Raw genomic sequence first — 17,962 nt, 5'->3', positions numbered from 1 at the left:
ATTAACTGTTGAGACAACCAAAGTATATTTATATAACAAGGAATCTGCAGGGTTATCACCAAAGGATGTGGTGTAGTGGATGAGACTGTTCTTTCCTTAACTAGAACTCTCGGGTTCAAGCTCTGGATATGGAAAATCCTTAGTAGGGAGCGCTTACCCCCAATGAGGTCCTACACAGCGCGAATCCGGATATAGTCGAACTCCAATGCAAGTACCGAACACCAAGTGACAAATCAAAAAAAAGGAATCTGCAGGTACGTGGGACCAAGGCTGCTTTTCATTTGTTTTCAGACCCAGAAAATTCGTGTATATTTTGTCGTCTTATAAATAATATAATTGTGTAAGCATCATTTATTTTACTTTGAAAATTCTGCTTGATATTTGAAAAATATGTACATCAATTTTGGAATTGTTTTAACATCCTTTATTTTCCCTTGGTGACTCAAACTCTACGTAAGAGTTGAAGGTGGAAGGTGTTGGATTAATAGCATATTTAGCTTAGCTTTTAAAAATCAGCTAATTTTCAAAAGTGTTTTTTTTTTAAATATTTTTTTTGTATGAAGCAGTTTATATTGAGCTAATTAATATGAAAAGTAATTTTAAGCAACAATTAGTATTTAATCAAGCATTTAAAAAGTATTTCTAAGTGAATTTTCTCAAAAGAGCTTTTCAAAAAAGTATTTTTTAGAGAAATTACTTTTTTCTACTTTTTCAAAATTGTTTCTGCTTCTACTTAAAAATAATTTTTTTCTTCTAAAAACTTGGCCAAACACTTCAACTTTGAAATAAAAGCAATTTTGTGGGGAAAAGAAAAATATTTTTGGCCTTGGAGAAGCTTGACCAAACGAGCTATAAGTTTGTCTAGTTTGTTATTATTTTTTTCAGATTTAAAATCTTATTTTGAAAACATAAAAAAAGAATCTTTATTTTGAAAAACGTTTTGGGCTTGAAAAAGGCTGAATTTATTGGCTCATTAAGTCAAGGAGACTTCTGTTAAGCCCAAAAATGTAAATCCAATTGTTTCTCAAATGATATCAAAAGGGTTTTTTTTCGATACTAAATTATAAAGTTATTTACCTGAAATATCTGAAGTTTACTACTTTCTAAAATTGACTCACATCAATTTTCGAATCTGAAAGAAGTTTCCAGAATAAATCTTGTGACATGCCAAATATCCGTTGATATTAATAACTTCTGCAAACCGAAAAGAAAAACGAAGGTATTTACGAACATATACCTTTTTCAACTTTTATACAAATTTGATACAAAATTTAATATATATAATAACATAAATCTTTAAAATAAATTTTATACAACTAATTATACAGTATATAACTTATTTACAATTTATTTATAACTTTCATACAAATTTAATATAACTACGAATGGTCAATACACTGTATATTTGTTGAGTAGGGTAATGTTTTCTAATTCTTTTGGATTTGTACATGTGATATATATATAAAATTTTAGTCATGATTCTTTTTTATTACATGTTATGTTTGTTGTTATTGTCGTAGAAGCAGACAATAATCCAATAACGTAGGACTAGTTTCCTTTTCAGTTTCACTATTAAATAGAGCCTCCTTTAGTACTCTTTGAAAGACCACCTTCTTTCCTATAATTTGATATCCTCACTGTGTACATTCAGCTTATAGAAGTCTATGGCAGGTGTAACACTAATTGCTTCTACAATATTTGGAATTTTTGTGGCTATAGTTTGTGCTAAATTTCTGTATAAAATATGGTGGTGGCCAAAAATGATGGAGAAGAAGCTGAAAAAGCAAGGAATACATGGCCCTCCCTATAAGTTTCTCTTTGGAAATCTTAAAGAGATGATGAGAATGTCTAAAGAAGCTAAGTCAAAACCTCTCTCTTTAACCCATGATATCATGCCTTGGCTTAATCCTTTTCTTCAACATCTTGCTAACAATCACAGTAAGTCCAAATTTCTAACTCTCCTTTTCACATCCGATCCCTTTTTCGTTGTCATGTTTTCCTTTTCGAGAGTAATTTGGGCTAATCTTCGAAGTTAAAGTGGATTTAATCAACTTAATATCTTAAAACTAAATTTTGGGTATTCAAAAACAATACAAATAGTACTATAAGTTGCAGTTCTTCTCATGTCAATATGCATGAGGTGAAAGTTCACATAATTTGTATTCAAGAAATGGACAAATGCAATATGTCCCAAAATAAGTGTCACTTTTTGCCGTTCAAGAGTTAATTTGACTATCTTTAAAGTTAAAAATGGATTCCATCAAATTAATTTTTTATTATTAAAAAAAATTATATATTCAAAAGCTATATGAAAAGTAGACTTGTCCAGGGCAGAGGTAAGACTGCGTATATCCTCCCCTCCCCTGACTCCATTTGTGGGAATACATTGGATTGTTGATGTTGATATTGTTGTTGTATACTAAAAGTAGTATAAGTTAGCAATATGTCAATACGATTGAAAAATTTGTATTTTAAAATGATGGTCAAAGTTCACATAATTTGAATCACGAGAAATAAAAAGTGAAACGTAATTTGAGACTGAGGGAGTATTAACTTTCTGACGCGACTACCATGCAGTAACTAATAACAATATTATGATTGCAGAGAAAATTTTTGTGATGTGGGCTGGACCGACACCTCGAGTTACAGTTACAGATCCGAAGCTAATTCGAGAATTATTGAACAAACATCAAGAATTCCACAAGCCTGAAGCTAATGCCTTCATTGAGATGTTTGTGACTGGACTTGCTAGTTACAATGGAGAAAAATGGGCCACCCATAGAAAGATAGTAACTCCTGCCTTTCATATGGACAAGTTAAAGGTATGAGTAGTAGTTAATTGTTAGTCTTAATTTCTTGCAAGGATTCAATTAGATACAAACATTTGATAGAAAATAATAGGCCATCTGGTCATGTGACTTCAAAAAGCACAACCCAATGCACAAAGTATTTCGTATTTACACGTAGGGTTTGGGAGAGTACCACACCTCAAGGGTGTAATGTAGAACGCATACCCTAATGCAGAGGCGGATCCAGGATTTAATGTTTACTGTTGGTATAGCAACCTTAAGTAAATATACGATAAGTAACTGAGTTCACAATCAAATATTTATGGATATTTAATAAATATTTTAATACATATACATGGTATGCGCAAAAACTACTGGCTTCCCGAAAACCTACATATAATAGGCTGGATCCGCCCCTGCCCTAATCCAAGCATTAATATCTTCTTCTACGGATTGAACTAGTGACCTATATGTCACACTGAGACAACTTTGCCGTTGCTCTAAGAAATGACTTCTACAAGTTAAACACATCTTTTATTTATATATGGACAACGTCTATATAAAAGTAATTAACAAAAGGACCACATCTTGAATTTATTATTCCAACACAATCTTCTAATAGAATGATATGATAAGATAAAGCTGTACCTTATCTTATTAGAGTAGTAGTAAATTAGATTATGTGTGTGTTTGCCTTTACAGAGGATGTTTTCATCAGCATTTTGTGCATGTGTTGAGGAAATGATAAGCAGATGGGAGGAATTGGTTAGCAAAACAGAGACTTGTGAGTTGGATATGGAAAGAGAGTTTATGTTCTTAGGTGGAGATGTTATATCAAGAGCTGCCTTTGGTAGCAATATTGAAGAAGGAAGGTCAATTTTCCTACTTCAGAAGGAGCAATGCGAGCTTATCTTGGCTTCCCCATTCACCCTTTTTTTTCCCTGGCTAAGGTGCATTTGAATGGCAACTCCTACACAATAAAATTAAATTATATTAAAAAATTTTTTACACTATCAGGTCACCCTGTAATTTTGAAAATAAGACAAATTACTTGCTACAATAGATAAACGTGGTGATCTGATAGTGTAAATCTTTTTATACGACAGTGGTGTTTTATAAGTTAAACTCTTGTCCAATAATCTACAACTTGTTACAGATTTCTTCCAACAGCATCAAATAGAAAAGCAAGGGACAACTATAAGAAAGTTAGAGGTATGATAAAAGGAATAATAAAGAAGCGAGAAGACGCCGAACGATCAGGAATTACCATGGAAGACAATGATGATATCTTAGGCCTACTCTTAAAATCAAGAAATGAAGAGAAAAACAAGTCTAAAACAGGACTAACGACGGACGATGTGATCGAAGAATGCAAAGAATTCTACCTTGCAGGTCAAGATACAACCTCAGCTTTGCTAACTTGGACACTGGTAGCCTTGAGCATGCACCCTGAATGGCAAGACAAAGCCAGGAAAGAAGTTCTTCATGTCATTGGGAAAAATAAACCAAAATTCGATGACTTAAATCAGCTAAAAATAGTAAGTAATTAATACTTCCTTCGTTTTATTTTGTGTCTAACTTATTTGTCTGGGCATATGTAGTTTTAAAACTTGAAGTTAAATTGTTTCCAAATATAGAAATTAAAGGAGTCATCAAGCCATGAAATAGCCTTTTGCAGAAATGCAAGGTAAAGTTGCGTACAATAGATCCTTGTGGTCTGGCATTTCCCCGGACCCCGCGCATAGCTGGAGCTATGTGCATCGAGCTGCCATTTTTTATCTTTTATAAACAGACTTATAAAAAAAGATTTTTGTTACATACACGGCCAGTGTAAAGATTCTTTTACATAATCAGTAATCTTTAAGGGGTCGTTTGGTTGGAATAAGGTTTATACCGGTACAAGTTATGCCGGTATAAGTTATGCTGGGATTAGTTATGCTGGGATTGTTGTTTATTCATTGTTTGGTATGTTGTATTAAGAATGACAATTGCATAATTTCTAAGAAGAAGATATAAGTTATACCGGTGCTAATTACCCCACCTTCTATAAAGTATAAGTTATCCCAGTGTTAAAATTAACACCGGGATAACTTATACCCGGTTTGCTAACCAAATAGAATATTAAGGTGGTATTAAATTTTTATACCACCCTTATACCTTCTTATACCTCATACCAAACGACCCCTAAATGTATTAGCAGGCTAGTTACAAATTCTATGAGATTACCAATTTGTGTTGATCAATTGATTTACCTGTAATTACCTAATGATGATCATTGATCACTATAGATGACGATGATCTTCCAAGAGGTGTTGAGATTGTATCCAGCACTGCTGCTTTATCGGAGCACGTCGAAGAGCTGCAAGTTGGGAGACATGACAATTCCAGCAGGAGTACAAGTATTTGTGCCTACACATCTGGTTCATCGCGATCGCGAAGTATGGGGATATAATGCTTTGCTATTCAATCCAGAGAGGTTCTCAGAAGGGGTTTCAAAAGCAGCAGGAAAAGAGCATCAGTTATATATTCCTTTTGGTTGGGGTGCTCGGATGTGCATAGGGTTGAACTTTGGCATGTTAGAAGCCAAGCTCGCTTTATCTCGAATTCTGCAGCTCTTTTGGTTTGAACTTTCTCCTTCCTACACTCATGCTCCTTACAGTACTCTCATTCTTAAACCTCAGTATGGTGCTCACATAATCTTGCACAAACTTTGACCAATCGATCACGCGGGCTTGTTATTGTCATTTCCAATAAGGTTGATCAGAAATCTAGCTTTTGCTATTTATGCATTTCAGAACACTATCATTTTAGAATTTGGATGTCATGAATGCTTGTTGTTAGAATAAACGCTTTGTATTTGTAGTAAATGGTATCTGAAATAGATTGTACTAATCAAGAGTGAACCATTATTTATGGAAATGAGATAGTATTTCCTAATAGATAGAAACAGAAAGAGTTAATATCCTAAAATCCCCTAAACTATCATATTTTTGTTAGTTTTCCACTTAAACTATTCAATATTTTCAAAACTCCCAAGAACTATGTTGCCCTAGATACTAAAACCACATAGTTGCATTCTTTCACGTGCGTCTAGTACACGCTCATAATTATCTACAAAACGTGCTATGTGGCACTATATATGGCTATTTAACTCAGTCTAAAAATCTCATAGACTATAACTTTTTTGTTAATTACCTATTTGATGTTTTATACTTCAGTATCTTTTTATATTTAGAAATACCTAATTTTAATTAACTTTTTCATCTTATCTTTAATGACATATTTTTATAGCCAAAGATTTATGTTTAAAATCACAAATTTCAATTTTTTTTTTAAAACTCCATGTTCTCTCAAACTACATAACATAAATCGAAAAAGGGAAAATAATATTTTATGACTCGATGAGAAAAAATTAACCCATGAAAATTGAGATTCATTATTAGAAGTGAAGAGAAGCTTTAATTAATTCAATTATCCAAATATTTAGAATGAAACTCAAAGTTTAAAATATTAACCGAAATTTTGAATAAGCGATGAAATGGACATGGCTTACACATGCAAAGTCCATGAGGCCCAAATTGCACATTTTGGACAAATAAAAAATTGGATTTTTAACTCGTAAAAATTACACGGGGCGCATTATTTGGTTGCTCCCATTTAATCTATATTTATTTTTTCAATTTTTTTTAACTTGTACCCACTTTTTAAACAACTTCAACCACCTTTCTCCTCCTCCTCCTCCTCCTCCTCCTCCTTCTTCTTCTTCTTCTTCTTCTTCTTCTTCTTCTTCTTCTTCTTCTTCTTCTTTCTTCTACTGATGTTGGTGCTGCTATGAAACTTCAATTCATGAGATGATTTGTCATAAGTATGTTTATCAGATTATTTAAAAATAAATTATAAATAATTATGCAAGTTAGTAGACAATAGTTTATGAATATTTCCACGTACGGGAAGTTTAAGGTCACACTTAGTGATTCTTTTCATGATAATTCTGTTCTTTTCACGTTTATTGTTTCCAAAATTTATGATTTAGATACTGTTGACAATCTGATTATTTATCTAGTATGTTAGAAAACTTTTTCAAAAACTTCAGCTTAGTGCTGAAGTTTTTTACAAATGAACTAAATAACTCTTCTGCTGAAGTTTTTGAAAAAGCTTTATGACAAATCTAATGAATCCAGGATAAAAAAACTTCAGTTTATTTAATGCTGAAGTCTTTATCAATCAAATAAATAACTTCAGCATCTTCTGCTGAAATTTTTGAAAAAGCTTAATGACAAAACTAATGAAACCAGACAAAATAAACTTCAGCTTATTTACTGCTGAAGTTTTTATAAATGAACTAAATAACTTCAGCATCTTCTGCTGAAGTTTTTGAAAACGCTTAATGAAAAACTAATGAATCCAGAACAAAAAAACTTCAGCAAATAGAGAACAAAACTTCAGCTACTATGCTTAAGTTCAGCAATTACAAACAAAAACTTCAGCTACTATGCTTAAGTTCAACAATTACAAACAAAATCTTTAGCAAATAGGGAACAAAACTTCAGTTACTATGCTTAAGTTCAGCAATTACAAACAAAAACTTCAACACACTTGGTTCAGCAATTTTTGCTACTTCAGGTCCGTCTACTAGAATGCTGAAGTTTTGCGTGATTGCCATTGCTACTTCAGTCCTGTATGCTGAAGTTACGCGAAAAAGTGGATACGCTTGTAATTTTTTTTGCAAAGCGGGCACAAGTTAAAACGTGATCCAAAAAAAGAGGTATAGATGAAAATGCTCCCTTTTAACACATTTGGCTACTCGGCAAAAACTATCTATAATCCCTAGCCGATAAACATATATTATATATAATAGTATTAATTATGTATAATATATATCTGTCGACTATTCTTTTGGGTTGACGGCTATTAAATTAATTTCTCAATAAATTTCCTAAACTTTATATCTTGCACGTAAATGACTACTAGGAATTGTGTTAACTCCAAATTAAGGGGAACAGTTGTGTTTAAAGTAGTGTAAGTTCGATAACACACTCGGAACTTCGCATTGCATGATTTTCAGTGATTACTTCTGGTCAAACATCGTAAGTATTAAAAAGTTGTTGGAAAAGAAGCAACTGATATTTCTTCACAGATTTTTAATGCTATAATAAATTTTTCAACCTAATTCGAACCACTGGATAGGCATTAACTGTTGAGACAACCAAAGTATATTTATATAACAAGGAATCTGCTCGAACCACTGAATGGGCATTAACTGTTGAGACAACCAAAGTATATTTATATAACAAGGAATCTGCAGGTAACCAACAAAGGATGTGGTGCAGTGGATGAGACTGCTGTTTCCTTAAGTAAATGTCTCGGGTTCGAGTTCTGGATATGAAAAAATTCTTGGTAGGGAGCGCTTACCTCCAGTGAGGCCCTATACGGCGCGAATCTGGATATAATCGAGCTCCAATACAAGTACTGAACACCAAGTGACAAACAAAAAAAAGGAATCTGCGGGTACGTGGGACCAAGGCTGCTTTTCATTTGTTTTCAGACCCAGAAAATTCGTGTATATTTTGTCGTCTTATAAATAATATAATTGTGTAAGCATCATTTATTTTACTTTGAAAATTCTGCTTGATATTTGAAAAATATTTACATCAATTTTGGAATTGTTTTAACATCCTTTATTTTCCCTTGGTGACTCAAACTCTACGTAAGAGTTGAAGGTGGAAGGTGTTGGATTAATAGCATATTTAGCTTAGCTTTTAAAAATCAGCTTATTTTCAAAAGTATTTTTTTTTTAAATATTTTTTTTGTATGAAGCAGTTTATATTGAGCGAATTAATATGAAAAGTAATTTTAAGCAGTAATTAATATTTAATCAAGCATTTAAAAAGTATTTCTAAGTGAATTTTCTCAAAAGAGCTTTTCAAAAAAAGTATTTTTTTAGAGAAATTACTTTTTTCTACTTTTTCAAAATTGTTTCTGCTTCTACTTAAAAATAATCCAATTGTTTCTCAAATGATATCAAAAGGGGTTCTTTTCGATACTAAATTATAAAGTTATTTACCTGAAATATCTGAAGTTTACTACTTTCTAAAATTGACTCACATCAATTTTCGAATCTGAAAGAAGTTTCCAGAATAAATCTTGTGACATGCCAAATATCCGTTGATATTAATAACTTCTGCAAACCGAAAAGAAAAACGAAGGTATTTACGAACATATACCTTTTTCAACTTTTATACAAATTTGATACAAAATTTAATATATATAATAACATAAATCTTTAAAATAAATTTTATACAACTAATTATACAATATATAATTTATTTACAATTTATTTATAACTTTCATACAAATTTATTATAACGACGAATGGTCAAAACACTGTATATTTGTTGTGTAGGGTAATGTTTTCTAATTCTTTTGGATTTGTACATGTGATATATATATAAAATTTTAGTCATGATTCTTTTTTATTACATGTTATGTTTGTTGTTATTGTCGTAGAAGCAGACAATAATCCAATAACGTAGGACTAGTTTCCTTTTCAGTTTCACTATTAAATAGAGCCTCCTTTAGTACTCTTTGAAAGACCACCTTCTTTCCTATAATTTGATATCCTCACTGTGTACATTCAGCTTATAGAAGTCTATGGCAGGTGTAACACTAATTGCTTCTACAATATTTGGAATTTTTGTGGCTATAGTTTGTGCTAAATTTCTGTATAAAATATGGTGGTGGCCAAAAATGATGGAGAAGAAGCTGAAAAAGCAAGGAATACATGGCCCTCCCTATAAGTTTCTCTTTGGAAATCTTAAAGAGATGATGAGAATGTCTAAAGAAGCTAAGTCAAAACCTCTCTCTTTAACCCATGATATCATGCCTTGGCTTAATCCTTTTCTTCAACATCTTGCTAACAATCACAGTAAGTCCAAATTTCTAACTCTCCTTTTCACATCCGATCCCTTTTTCGTTGTCATGTTTTCCTTTTCGAGAGTAATTTGGGCTAATCTTCGAAGTTAAAGTGGATTTAATCAACTTAATATCTTAAAACTAAATTTTGGGTATTCAAAAACAATACAAATAGTACTATAAGTTGCAGTTCTTCTCATGTCAATATGCATGAGGTGAAAGTTCACATAATTTGTATTCAAGAAATGGACAAATGCAATATGTCCTAAAATAAGTGTCACTTTTTGCCGTTCAAGAGTTAATTTGACTAATCTTTAAAGTTAAAAATGGATTCCATCAAATTAATTTTTATTATTAAAAAAAATTATATATTCAAAAGCTATATGAAAAGTAGACTTGTCCAGGGCAGAGGTAAGATTGCGTATATCCTACCCTCCCCTGACTCCATTTGTGGGAATACATTGGATTGTTGATGTTGATGTTGTTGTTGTATACTAAAAGTAGTATAAGTTAGCAATATGTCAATACGATTGAAAAATTTGTATTATAAAATGATGGTCAAAGTTCACATAATTTGAATCACCAGAAATAAAAAGTGAAACGTAATTTGAGACTGAGGGAGTATTAACTTTCTGACGCGACTACCATGCAGTAACTAATAACAATATTATGATTGCAGAGAAAATTTTTGTGATGTGGGCTGGACCGACACCTCGAGTTACAGTTACAGATCCGAAGCTAATTCGAGAATTATTAAACAAACATCAAGAATTCCACAAGCCTGAAGCTAATGCCTTCATTGAGATGTTTGTGACTGGACTTGCTGGTTACAATGGAGAAAAATGGGCCACCCATAGAAAGATAGTAACTCCTGCCTTTCATATTGACAAGTTAAAGGTATGAGTAGTAGTTAATTGTTAGTCTTAATTTCTTGCAAGGATTCAATTAGATTCAAACATTTGATAGAAAATAATAGGCCATCTGGTCATGTGACTTCAAAAAGCACAACCCAATGTACAAAGTATTTCGTATTTACACGTAGGGTTTGGGAGAGAGCCACACCTCAAGGGTGTAATGTAGAACGCATACCCTAATGCAGAGGAGGATCCATGATTTAAAGTTTACGTGTTGGTATAGCAACCTTAAGTAAATATACAATAAGTAACTGAGTTCACAATCAAATATTTATGGATATTTAATGAATTTTTAATACATATACATGGTATGCGCAAAAGCTACTGGCTTCCCGAAAACCTACATATAATAGGCTGGATCCGCCCCTGCCCTAATCCAAGCATTAATATCTTCTTCTACGGATTGAACTAGTGACCTATATGTCACACTGATACAACTTTACCGTTGCTCTAAGAAATGGCTTCTAAAAGTTAAACACATCTTTTATTTATATATGGACAACGTCTATATAAAAGTAATTAACAAAAGGACCACATCTTGGATTTATTATTCCAATACAATCTTCTAATAGAATGATTTGATAAGATAAAGATGTACCTTATTTATTAGAGTAGTAGTTAATTAGATTATGTCTGTGTTTGCCTTTACAGAGGATGTTTTCATCAGCATTTTGTGCATGTGTTGAGGAAATGATAAGCAGATGGGAGGAATTGGTTAGCAAAACAGAGACTTGTGAGTTGGATATGGAAAGAGAATTTATGTTCTTAGGTGGAGATGTTATATCAAGAGCTGCCTTTGGTAGCAATATTGAAGAAGGAAGGTCAATTTTCCTACTTCAGAAGGAGCAATGCGAGCTTATCTTGGCTTCCCCATTCACCCTTTTCTTTCCCTGGCTAAGGTGCATTTGAATGGCAACTCCTAGACAATAAAATTAAATTATATTAAAAAAAAATTTACACTATCAGGTCACCCTGTAATTTTGAAAATAAGACAAATTACTTGCTACAATAGATAAACGTGGTAATCTGATAGTGTAAATCTTTTTACACGACAGTGGTGTTTTATAAGTTAAACTCTTGTCCAATAATCTAAAACTTGTTACAGATTTCTTCCAATAGCATCAAATAGAAAAGCAAGGGACAACTATAAAAAAGTTAGAGGTATGATAAGAGGAATAATAAAGAAGCGAGAAGACGCCGAGCGATCAGGAATTACCATGGAAGACAATGATGATATCTTAGGCCTACTCTTAAAATCATGAAATGAAGAGAAAAACAAGTCTAAAACAGGACTAACGACGGACGATGTGATCGAAGAATGCAAAGAATTCTACCTTGCAGGTCAAGATACAACCTCAGCTTTGCTAACTTGGACACTGGTAGCCTTGAGCATGCACCCTGAATGACAAGACAAAGCCAGGAAAGAAGTTCTTCATGTCATTGGGAAAAGTAAACCAAAATTCGATGACTTAAATCAGCTAAAAATAGTAAGTAATTAATACTTCCTTCGTTTTATTTTGTGTCTAACTTATTTGTCTGGACATATGTAGTTTTAAAACTTGAAGTTAAATTGTTTCCAAATATAGAAATTAAAGGAGTCATCAAGCCATGAAATAGCCTTTTGCAGAAATGCAAGGTAAAGTTGCGTACAATAGATCCTTGTGGTCTGGCATTTCCCCGGACCCCGCGCATAGCTGGAGCTATGTGCATCGAGCTGCCATTTTTTATCTTTTATAAACTGACTTTACATACACGGCCAGTGTAAAGATTCTTTTACATAATCAGTAATCTTTAAGGGGTCGTTTGGTTGGAATACGATTTATACCGGTACAGTTATGCCGGTATAAGTTATGCTGGGATTAGTTATGCTAGGATTATTGTTTATTCATTGTTTGGTATGTTGTATTAAGAATGACAATTACATAATTTCTAAAAAGAAGGTATAAGTTATACCGGTGCTAATTATCTCACCTTCTATAAAGTATAAGTTATCCCAGTGTTAAAATTAACACCGGGATAAATTTATACCTGGTTTGCTAACCAAATAGAGTATTAAGGTGGTATTTAATTTTTATACCACCCTTATACCTTCTTATACCTCATACCAAACGACCCCTAAATGTAGTAACACGCTAGTTACAAATTATATGAGATTACCAATTTGTGTTGATCAATAGATTTATCTGTAATTACCTAATGATGATCATTGATAACTATAGATGACGATGATCTTCCAAGAGGTGTTGAGATTGTATCCAGCACTGCTGCTTTATCGGAGAACGTCGAAGAGCTGCAAGTTGGGAGACATGACAATTCCAGCAGGAGTACAAGTATTTGTGCCTACACATCTGGTTCATCGCGATCGCGAAGTATGAGGAGATAATGCATTTCTATTCAATCCAGAGAGGTTCTCAGAAGGGGTTTCAAAAGCAGTAGGAAAAGAGCATCAGTTATATATTCCCTTTGGTTGGGGTGCTCGGATGTGCATAGGGTTGAACTTTGGCATGTTAGAAGCCAAGCTCGCTTTATCTCGAATTCTGCAGCTCTTTTGGTTTGAACTTTCTCCTTCCTACACTCATGCTCCTTACTGTACTCTCATTCTTAAACCTCAGTATGGTGCTCACATAATCTTGCACAAACTTTGACCCATCGATCACGCGGGCTTGTTATTGTCATTTCCAATAAGGTTGATCAGAAATCTAGCTTTTGCTATTTATGCATTTCAGAACACTATCATTTTAGAATTTGGATGTCATGAATGCTTGTTGTTAGAATAAACACTTTGTATTTGTAGTAAATGGTATCTGAAATAGATTGTACTAATCAAGAGTGAACCATTATTTATGGAAAGGAGATAGTATTTCCTAATAGATAGAAACAAAAAGAGTTAATATCCTAAAATCCCCTAAATTATCATATTTTTGTTAGTTTTCCACTTAAATTATTCGATGTTTTCAAAACTCCCAAGAACTATGTTGCCCTAGATACTAAAACAACATAGTTGCATTCTTTCACGTGCGTCTAGTACACGCTCATAATTATCTACAAAACGTGCTATGTGGCACTATATATGGCTATTTAACTCAGTTTAAAAATCTCATAAACTATAACTTTTTTGTCAATTACCTATTTGATGTTTTATACTTCAATACCACACAAGAGGTTGCTGAATAATAATTGGAGAAAGTAAAGAATACAAGTATTTTTAACTAGAAAATACCTGACTCAAAAGGTAAAAAAATCACTACCTACTATCCAGTAGGATTTTTTCCAACACTTCACTAAATCACATAGCCAAAAACATCATTTACAAAACTCTTATAAACCTAAGGATTACCTCTAACTCTTTGTGGCAACCAACCTCAAGCTGTTGCCACAACTTCAAGTTAACTCTAATTTGAATGCTAACTCAAAGTACCTAGTACAAATGCTTCTAAATAAAGCTGAAAGGTTCAACTCAAAAGACCTATTACAACTGAACTAGAATAAAAGACATACACTTGGAACTTGTTCTTCTATCTGGTTCATATAGCTCCAGGTTCGCACACTTGAAATACACAGGAATTGCTTGCAAAATGCATTGCTATTTTGCTCTCAACTCTTGCTTAACTTTAGCGTTTGTGCGTCACCTGTAAAAGAGAACGAACTGATACATATAGAGTTAGTAGAATAAGAAAAAACTAGAGTTCTAATACTATACTCTTCCTTGGTGCAAGAGTTCTAGTAATCTTCAACTTCTAATTCCTTCCTTATCTATGATAGAGTTCTCTTCAAGTAAGGAGTTCTGCTCTTTATCAATTATGCAACCTTTTCATTTAGGAGATATCATATATAACCACATGTGCTTATATCCTTCACGTGTATGCCTTATGCTTGAATCTGCTTGTGCCCTGTGTACACTATGTATGGACCTGGTTCATGCATGTGTTTCTTTGTCAATCACCAAAACAAACTTATTCACGCCAGTAAATTCCTCTTTTTTGACGATGACAAACTCTGTGATTTTCTTAAGCATAAAACCTGTTTCAACTCAGCTCAACATTAACACAATGTTAGAACACTTACCATTTTAAAGTCACAAATCATTAAGGTCCAGGTTCATTAGGCTATAAACATTACCGTCCAAAGTAAAAAGCACAACCTATCTTCCTCCTTTTGGCATCACCGAAAAGTTGCATAATTATGTTAGATAACCAAATTTAGTAGATCTTACTCATGGCCATTTAGGCTACTTTAAGTACAATTATGGAGTCAAGTATCACTTATCAGCCTAAGGATATTAGCTATCTAAGAAACATACAATTAGAGAAAAAAGCAGTGGTTATCATTGATAGAAGTCATCCATAAAGTATAAAAGGAAATAACAGTATTGCACTATGAGCAAAACGACATAAAGAAAAAGAAACATCCCATTCAAGTCACTGGTTTCTAACTAGGCTAGGAAGGGTTTAAGGTTGAGAAGGACCAGGTTCTAGGTATCTGGACTGAAGTAGCTTCAGCATGTCTTGAAGAATACCTTCATTCTTCTATTTCTCCTTAGCAAGCTCAGTCCTGAGAGCATCCCTCTCAGTTTATACTTCAGCCAGCTTCTTCTTCAGCCTTTCAATCTCAACATCCTTAGTACCACTCTCTTTCATAAAGGCTCTCACTTTGATGTTCACAGGCACCCTCTTGGATGAACTAGTTTCTTTGGGAGCAGTATAGACTTCATAATCACATGCGATCAAAGTATTGGCCCCAAAGTGATCTTTACTTGTACTAATATCCAATTTCTTAAGGGGATCCTTAAAGTGAGCAAGCACAGTAGTGAGAATGAACTCATAAGGTATGACAGGAGTTTTGGTGCCAGTAAGTAATCTATAAAGGAGTTGGATGATAAACCCCGACCAATTTATCTGCCTCCCACTATTCAAGCATTCCATAAGGACCAGGTCCATGAAGGTTGCAATGTGCCTTCTTTCCTGCCTGGGTAGAACAACCTTGTTGACAAATTCAAATAGCAGCTTGTGGGCATGCTTCATCTCACTTTAGTACATAGCCTTGGGCTGTAGCTATAAGTCACAGTCAGCAAATTTCCTGGTAATAGAAAGGGAGGTAGGTAGGTTTTCTAGGTTTGACCATTTCAGCTTCTTGTAATTACTATACCCTTCAGCAGGTACCCTAGAATTTCTCCCAGTTCCTTGTCATCAAAGCTCACAATCACCCCTTTCACTACACTGGTGACTCTGTCATTCTTGATCTCATAGTTAACCATAAACTCCACAATTTCTGCTCTGGCTAGTCTACCTTCCATCTGAAGGACCATGTCCTTCTATCCCTGAAGTTCTAGCTTCTCCAGCAGCATCACCATTACTTCCTCCTCCAAGTCCCTGAGGAGTATACCATTCAAGATTGTTCTCTTGCCAAACTTTACCATTTTGTCCTGTTTCTCATCAGTTTCCTCTTCTTGCCCACTTTCTTCTTCTTCCACTACTTGCATTTTCCTAGATTTCCTGGTAGACCTGGTTCTTTTTGCCAAGGTAGAAGGCTCTGTATCAACAGGCTTTGAAGGGGACTTCTTTTTGGAAATCTTTCTTTTATTTACTTTTGGAGTCACAAGCTCCACCTCATCTGCCAAGTCTTAATCATGACAGACCACGTCCATCTGTTCAATCTCAATTGCCTTAACCGGTTCACTCATTTTCTTCTTCCCTTTTGCATAAGCTTTTCTTTTACGCTCTTCTAAGGCTCTTTCAAGTTCAACCTCACTTTGCTTCCTCTGACTCCTTGTAGCTTTTCCTATTGTAGGAAGAGTCTCTACAGGGATAGTGTCACGACCCTAAAACCAACTCGGTCGTGATGACACCTATCATGGAACTAGGCCAACCGACACAACTCCCGAATTAGCCATTATTCAATAAAAGTCATTTTTATACCATTTATTAATCAATAATCTCATGATGTAAGTCTACAGAACAATGCAGAAATAATATACAAGCCCAACATCAGGGTGTCACTAGTCATGAGCATATACGAAAATCTGAATACAACGAGAAGTCTAAAAATATACTAAATATAGTCTAATGAAAACAAGAGGGAGAGAAGCTGTGCTGCGAACGCCGAGCAACTACCTTGCTAAACTCCAATGACTCTACCTCCGAACGATCAATACCCGCTACCGGGTTTAGAAATACCTGAATCTACACACAAGGTGCAGGGAGTAATGTGAGTACTCCAACCCAGTAAGTAATAAAAGTAAATAAAGTCTGAGCAGTAAGAAATCACGCAAACCACATCATGGCACCATAGAAGATAACACATATTTCCAAAACATGATACAAATCAAATCATCTCGTTCAACTCCAATTTTGGGAAAAATCCTTTGAAAATGCCTTTCAAACAATTTTCAGTATAAGTTCAGTGAAATTTATAGTGAAAGTGATGAAGATCATAATCGGCCTTCAGCCAAAACATAATTCGTATACAGCCCCTCGGGCAAACAGAAATTCATAACCATTTCGAAACTTAAAAATCTCAGTGGAAGTATCAAAGCCAAATCAGTGACTAAATTCCGAATGCCTTGTAAAAACTTCAGTTCAAAGGAAAGTTGTTTAAAAATATTTGTTTAACATTTTCAATAGAGGCTAGGTCTAAAGATGAGTAAAAGCTGTAATTAAATCAACATATTCAATAGAAACTCACTTTAAGGAGGAGTGAAACCAATAAGTTCATAAACAGGCCCCTCAGACAAAGCATCACTCGTATACATGTATGTATATAGCCCCTCGGGCAAGCCTCTCAGTCACTCATGACTCAACTCTTATCAATCAGCGCTCATAATCAGCACTCACACTCAATAGGTACCATATAATAACCGCTGCGGCGTGCAACCCTATCCATATATCGCTGCGGCGTGCAGCCTGATCCATATATATAGTCGACTGCGCTCACTGGGGGTGTGCAGACTCCGAAGGGGCTGCTATAGCCCAATCTCTATATCACTGCGGCGTGCAGCCCGATCCACATATCGCTGCGACGTGCATCCCGACCCATATATTACTGCGCGCGTGCAGCCCGATCCATATATATATATATATATATATATGTATTACTACGGCGTGCAGCCCGATCCATAAATATATAATCCTCACAACCAGGCCATCAGCCTCTCTCAGTCATTAACCTCAGAATCAGACCCTCGGTCTATCTCAGCCATTAACCTCACAAGTCACTCGAACTATCAGTAAAATAGGGCATTCAACTCAATTATCATTTATAGCGCCAAAATTTAGTAAATAAGGCTGAGTTAGGAAATTACAAAAATGCAGCATGACTGAGTACAATTATTAGGTCAAAACAGTGAGAAAA

At 34.2% G+C, this 17,962-nt stretch overlaps 1 protein-coding gene and 1 pseudogene across 1 annotated transcript; both read left to right on the top strand.

Moving 5' to 3' along the window:
* The first annotated feature begins 1,507 nt into the window (after positions 1-1,507).
* On the top strand, positions 1,508-5,570 carry LOC107773484 (cytochrome P450 CYP72A616-like). Its single transcript, XM_075223480.1, has 5 exons — positions 1,508-1,938; positions 2,605-2,822; positions 3,492-3,739; positions 3,946-4,327; positions 5,078-5,570. Exons 1-5 carry the CDS (start codon positions 1,665-1,667, stop codon positions 5,501-5,503), a joined length of 1,548 nt encoding a protein of 515 aa, XP_075079581.1. The 5' UTR covers positions 1,508-1,664; the 3' UTR covers positions 5,504-5,570.
* Positions 5,571-9,269: 3,699 nt separating this feature from the next.
* Positions 9,270-13,437, top strand: LOC107828378 (cytochrome P450 CYP72A616-like; annotated as a pseudogene).
* The last annotated feature ends 4,525 nt before the right edge of the window (positions 13,438-17,962 follow it).

The sequence above is a fragment of the Nicotiana tabacum genome, chromosome 10, assembly GCF_000715075.1.
Source record: "Nicotiana tabacum cultivar K326 chromosome 10, ASM71507v2, whole genome shotgun sequence".
In the NCBI taxonomy this organism is placed as follows: domain Eukaryota; kingdom Viridiplantae; phylum Streptophyta; class Magnoliopsida; order Solanales; family Solanaceae; genus Nicotiana; species Nicotiana tabacum.
The sequence above is the reverse complement of the archived record's forward strand: the minus strand, read 5'-3'. Positions and strand labels throughout refer to the sequence as shown.

Bases quoted from the DNA above. Each gene is read 5' to 3' on its own strand.
- LOC107773484 (XM_075223480.1), top strand. From the start codon at position 1,665: ATGGCAGGTGTAACACTAATTGCTTCTACAATATTTGGAATTTTTGTG. The intron at 1,939-2,604 runs GTAAGTCCAAAT...TTATGATTGCAG, and splicing joins ACATCTTGCTAACAATCACA to AGAAAATTTTTGTGATGTGG. The intron at 4,328-5,077 runs GTAAGTAATTAA...TGATCACTATAG, and splicing joins ACTTAAATCAGCTAAAAATA to ATGACGATGATCTTCCAAGA.